Source organism: Aedes aegypti, chromosome 2 (genome assembly GCF_002204515.2).
Source record: "Aedes aegypti strain LVP_AGWG chromosome 2, AaegL5.0 Primary Assembly, whole genome shotgun sequence".
NCBI classification, from domain to species: Eukaryota; Metazoa; Arthropoda; class Insecta; order Diptera; family Culicidae; genus Aedes; species Aedes aegypti.
In genome coordinates this window covers 371,929,004-371,935,003 of record NC_035108.1, presented here as the reverse complement: position 1 = coordinate 371,935,003, position 6,000 = coordinate 371,929,004, and the positions used below count along the sequence as shown (strand labels likewise).

General features: G+C 36.4%; 1 protein-coding gene across 2 annotated transcripts in view; it reads right to left on the bottom strand.

The window, feature by feature from the left end:
• Positions 1-3,860: 3,860 nt before the first annotated feature.
• The window catches only part of LOC5569444 (Krueppel-like factor luna), a 189,706-nt gene continuing 187,566 nt past the window's right edge, over positions 3,861-6,000 (bottom strand). For both annotated transcript variants that reach the window (XM_021846707.1, XM_021846706.1), the window contains exon 8: positions 3,861-5,041. In XM_021846707.1, coding sequence (XP_021702399.1) covers positions 4,848-5,041 — 194 coding nt within the window. In that variant the 3' untranslated portion in view covers positions 3,861-4,847. The remainder of the gene's footprint in view (positions 5,042-6,000) is intronic.

Here is a 6,000-nt window from a genome sequence, read left to right as displayed (position 1 = left end):
GTTGCCAACTGTGGTCATAATTACCAGCTGCATTGTTTTTGTGACGCGTCATCAAAAGGTTACGGAAGCTGCGTCTATGTGGTAGGCCCAAATGTCTCTGGAGAGATTGAGAATAAGTTGCTAATTGCAAAATCACGGGAAGCTCCCCTACGGGGCTTGTCCATACCAAGGTTAGAACTTTGCGCGGCTCTCTTTGGCAGCCACCTGATACATAATCTGCGCACAACTACAGATTTTATTGGGACTGTGGTATTTTGTTCAGACAGCACAGTGGTTTTACATTGGATCCTGTCGCTGACTGGAAGGTGTTCGTCTCGAATCGCATTGCGGAGGTGCAACGTCTAACTCGAGGGTTTCCATGGAATTATGTCCCATCTGAGCTCAATCCGGCTGACCGTCGCGTGCATTAATGCAATAAAACGGTTTGTAGCTCGACGTGGTCGGTTAATCGAGCTACATTGCGATTACGCAACAGCTTTCGTCGGGGCTGACCGCGAGTTAAAATCGTTGCGTCGCCAATATCTCGAACAGTTCAAGGCGGACGAGTGGAAGGACTACTGTCTCGACTCCGGAATAACCTTTCATTTCATACCTGCTCGCTCTCCAAATTTCGGGGGTCTGTGAGAGGCCGGAGTGAAGTCGTTCAAGTACCATTTTCGCCGAATGTTTGCTACAAATTCCTACACTTTGGACGAGTTTACTACGGCAGCAACCCACATCGAGAGCATACTAAACTCCCGGCCTCTCACTCCTCTCACCGATCACCCTGACCGGCCCGCAGCGCTGATGACAAATCATGATTCGGCCCGCAATATGCTGCAGTTTGAGCACCACTGCTCTAAATCATACAATATTGAAACTATTTAGAGCAACAAATCTGTAAACATATATACAATTTTAATTTTTTTTTTTAAGTAACATCAACCATAAACTTAGTTGGCAGTACAATATGTTAACTTTTTTAATGGACGGTCACGGTGTGCCAGAAACCGTTATTAACACAAAAAAATGTCCAACAATTTGGCACCTACCATTCGAAAGATATAGTATTCAAGCATCTTCTCTGTGAATTTAAAAATATTTTAACGAGGGAATCGAAAGTTATCGTGATTTCAAGGTTTTGAGCTATTTTGGAAGGAATTTTTACATGCTTCACAATTTTCCCCACCAGTGCATCATTATTAATTCGTAAACTAGCCAAGCAACCATCAGCTTTGTATTAAGCAATCAAACATATATATCTAAGCAATCAAACATATAATATCTAAGCATCTTCTCTGAAAGTTTGAGATAATTTCATCGAGAAACTCAGAAGTTACAGTGATTTGTATATTTACCATTATTTCTATAAAGTTTAGATAAGAGCTTATTTATATGGCTTCGTTATATTAATGTACATCATTTACAAATAAAAATGTTTATAGGACTGACATTTGGCATTAGATTTGAAAACACACACTGAATAGTGTTTTCGCAGTTAGTTTGAGAAAACTGTATCAAAAGACAACATAAATAGAGTACTTTATGTTTTGGAAAGGCTAATTTTGGATATTTTTAATTCGCACGTTCAATGTTTTTATCATTACTAAATCCAACAAATAATTGCCAATATGTTAATCAATGTAATTAAAGAGTGTAGTTGACCTCCTGCTGTTGCTTTTTTTTTGTTATTACAAGAGCAACTATACTTGCACAAGGAACCAACGGATGCTTCTTAGGATTTGTTGCACCAGGGTGCACCCTTAATGTGTAGGGAATGGAATTCTCATTCTCTGTACTAAGCAATATCGGCGCCGGCTGCGTCCGAATACAGCTCAATTTGGGTTATGGAATAAAATGTATTACGTATTGCTATCTGGGGTCCTCTGCACTTCCACGAGAAATCACTGGGAGTTTGGAAATTGGAAAGAGGTTATATTACAGGATTCGTCTTGGTAAACAAAACGCTTAATTACAAGAGTCATAGAGATCATCGCATCATATTCAATGGTTACGTTTCCCTCCAAACATAATAAAGTCAACAAAATAATAAGTAAAATAAAATAAAAAGCATTTTTTCATATCTACTTGAAAAACAGGAAGCAATGTTTTTTTTTCGACAATAATCGACTACGTACTATTATGAACTATATGAACAAATATATAAACACCCCCTTCGTTGTACAAATAAAGTTTGTACAATCATATTAAGCCCATTTAGAACAGCAGCATAAAACGATCTCACCAGTTGATAATCAATCCTCGACTGAGCAACAAGGAATCACTTTCAAATTGTTCAGATTTACCAATATGCTTATTTGGGCCATAACGAATCACTGTCCAGCAAAACGCTGAAATTGAAACAAAATGAAAAATGAACATATTTGCTTATACTGTAACGAAGCACTGCCTTTCTTGAAAGAACAATACAAGTTCAATATAAATCTGGTGAGTTAATTTTTGTCACAATGATAGAATGCGTGTTGCGAACATTATTTTAGACGACTGAAAAACAAATCTTAAAGACAGGTCCAAAACTTCAAAGTACTCCAGTTATGTTGTCTTTCGATAAAGTTTTATCAAACTAACTACGAAAATGCTTGACTACTATATCTTTTGAATACCGAGTGTCAGTCCTATAAACATTTTTATTTGTTAATAATGAACTTCAATATAACGAAGCCATATAAATAAGCTCTTATCTAAACTTCATAGAAATAATGGTAAATATACAAATCACTGTAACTTCTGAGTTTCTCGATGAAATTATCTCAAACTTTCAGAGAAGATGCTTAGATATTATATGTTTTGATTGCTTAATACAAAGCTGATGGTTGCTTGGCTAGTTTACGAATTAATAATGATGCACTGGTGGGGAAAATTGTGAAGCATGTAAAAATTCCTTCCAAAATAGCTCAAAACCTTGAAATCACGATAACTTTCGATTCCCTCGTTAAAATATTTTTAAATTCACAGAGAAGATGCTTGATTACTATATCTTTCGAATGGTAGGTGCCAAATTGTTGGACATTTTTTTGTGTTAATAACGGTTTCTGGCACACCGTGACGGTTAGTGGACAAATGGGCAATAAATTTAGATTTTTTATAAAAGAGCAAATTTAAAATTAGGATTCAATAGGTGAAAAAATGTGATAACCAATTATATGAAGCACATTTTGGATGTGTGAATATGAACTACAAATCCGTTGTAGGTGAACAGCTTTGGGTGCCTTCTACATTCTTGATGTAACTAAACCACTAGACCAAATTTTCAACAAACAATTCATGTAATTAAACTCATAATTCAATTACACTTCATTTTATAAACCAACTGTCCAACCACATGCACTGCATTCCGGTTACACTTCTAACCAATTCGTAAGGGTCACCGTTTCTTGTTCTCCTAGAAGCAAGTATCTCGTTCTTCCTAGCAGCAAGAATCCTTTCCTTTAGTAACACACACTCGTTCTCTCTCTTTATAAATACCGCAAATTTATGGGTTCGACAAACCCTCCAGAAGACCAACGGCCGTGCATGGGATCATTGGCGCACGTGAACGCATACCTACATACATACCTTCCTAAAAGAGGCTCGGCTGGTGGTCACCACACCACAATCCTTGCTGCTACAAAACTTGGAACAATGACTTTGGCTGCTGGCGAAAATTTTATTGTCCTGCCTAATCCAAGCAAATGAGGGGCGTGTGCTTTGATAGTTTAATGTAGGGAGCAAATAATCGTAAATATATTTTGCAGTCATAAATAATTTTCCGCACAGTGCTATTAGTCGTAGGTATTGATAATTAAAATTAACTTTTGGTTGCGGGAATCGTGTGGCACTAACGCAAGGAGTTTTCGAAGAATAGAATTCAACACGGTCAATTTCTTTGGCTTTATGAAAATTGCACATTAAGGTTTATTTTCCGATGTAGTCTGTGTCCCGGAGATTTTTGATACAATGATTCTTAGGTTTACTGCAGCTAGATCTTTACAAACATGGTCTTATCTGGCGTTCCATTTGATTTTTTTATTATTTACAGCACCAACTTAAAGAGGAACGTGAGAATCTAATCCACTTACGATTTCATATTTCTTTTGCACGATGATAGGACTATTGTTTCCTGTTTTGGTACAGCGCATTATGAGATAATTGGATTTCCCTAGCTAAAATAGTGAACAAGTACGGCTTAAAGGTAAGTTTTACAACCAAAAACAAGACACAACAGAAAGAAAGTATACTTTCGAATATTCATCTAGTTCAGTTCTCTAAGCTATATACACTTTTTATGTACACTTAACACATACACAATAAGCTGATGCAAATTTCGAAATTTTTACTCCCCTATGCTTAAAAGTTGTCAATTATGATAAAAATTATCCTCCAAAAATTTAGAATTGATTTGGAAGAAATATGAAGTTTGAATAGCGTGTGCACAGATAAATTTATTCCGCATCTTTTCAAAGTTTGAGAGGATACTTTTAACCATAATTAACATCGTTGAAGCATAGGGCAGACATAATTTCAAAATTTACATCAGTTCAAAACACAAGATTGGTTCTAGTTTTGTCACAAGTCATCCCATGTCTTTCAATAGTTTTTGATTTTGTTCTAACGATGCCTTCGACAGCTCGTCGAAATCAGTCAATCACGATGAATTCACCATCGGTGGTCAAAGACGATGGCAGAAGGAAAGTGCCAGCATCGAGACTACCGGGTCCCATATTGCCACCATGTACAGAGCTTGCATCCACCAGGGAAGTCACGGCAGATATTTGTGGCAGAGTGGCACCTGCTCCAAGCAGCGACGAGGACGATGTCGTCGACGAAGGCGGCGGCGAGCAAATGGTGAATTCCGAGAGGGCCATTGGTTAGTTGACCAGGGCTCGCGTTTCCGTGTGCTGGGTCTCCTTGTGCCGCCGGAGGTCCACCTTGCGCTGGAATGCCTTGTGGCAGAGCTCGCACTGGAACGGTTTGTAGCCGGTGTGCTTCCGCGAGTGGGTTATCAGATTCGAGCTCTGGCTGAACGCTTTGCCGCATACCTGGCATTTGTGCGGTTTCTCACCTGAAAGTGGAATTAAAAAGAGAATATGTTAGTTGGATTGATACCTTCGTTTGATTGGTTGAAAAATGTCACAACATATTCTTTGGAACAATACATTTTTTCAATGTATTTTATTTAATTCCTTTATTAGTATAATTTCAAACATTAAAATCATTTCTTATATCCAGGTGTACTGTGTTGGGCAACACTATCATCCTAATTTAGTAAAACTAAATTTAACTATTATTAACATTCTGTTAACAACATATTACTTTTAATTTGTCGTAGCAGCTCATAATTTTTACAGGATAGTTGATTTCACCTACTTATAAGGGAAAAAACGCTTTCAATTAATTTAACATAACTTATTTTAAATATATAACGCATTATTCGTGGCAATAGAAGATTGTAACGATTTTTGTCTGAAATTATTAATTATTTCAGTGGTTTTCAGCCTTTTTGGCTCGCGGAGCACTTTTTGAAATAAAATTGTTGCGCGGAACATCTGCTTTTCGTCATCCCTCCGTTTGAAGTATGGATTTTTCAAATTCATTTATTATTTTTGTTCCTGCTGTATGTATTGCAATGATAAATTTTCTTGGGGAATACAATTTGTAGTGAAAAAATGGTTTTTAATTTTTGATGATTGCTAATGATTAAATGATGGATTTTTGAGCCTTAAATAAATATTGTTTATACATTTATTTGATATTATTAGGATATTGAATTACTTTGAATTTAAATTTGAGCTGTCACTAAATAAAATAACACAAATTTAAGCAGGGTAAGATTTGAGATATTTATGGTCAAATTTGCATGAAATTTTCACATTTTTTTTCAGACGTCATTCATGTGACGTCATATATTTTTGAGTGGTTTTTCCAATCACGAGTTCATCGTAGTGCTTTTTACAAATTTAAAAAATTGTCGCATTCAATAAATAAAGTGGTCATTAAGACGAGATGAATATATTTACTTAT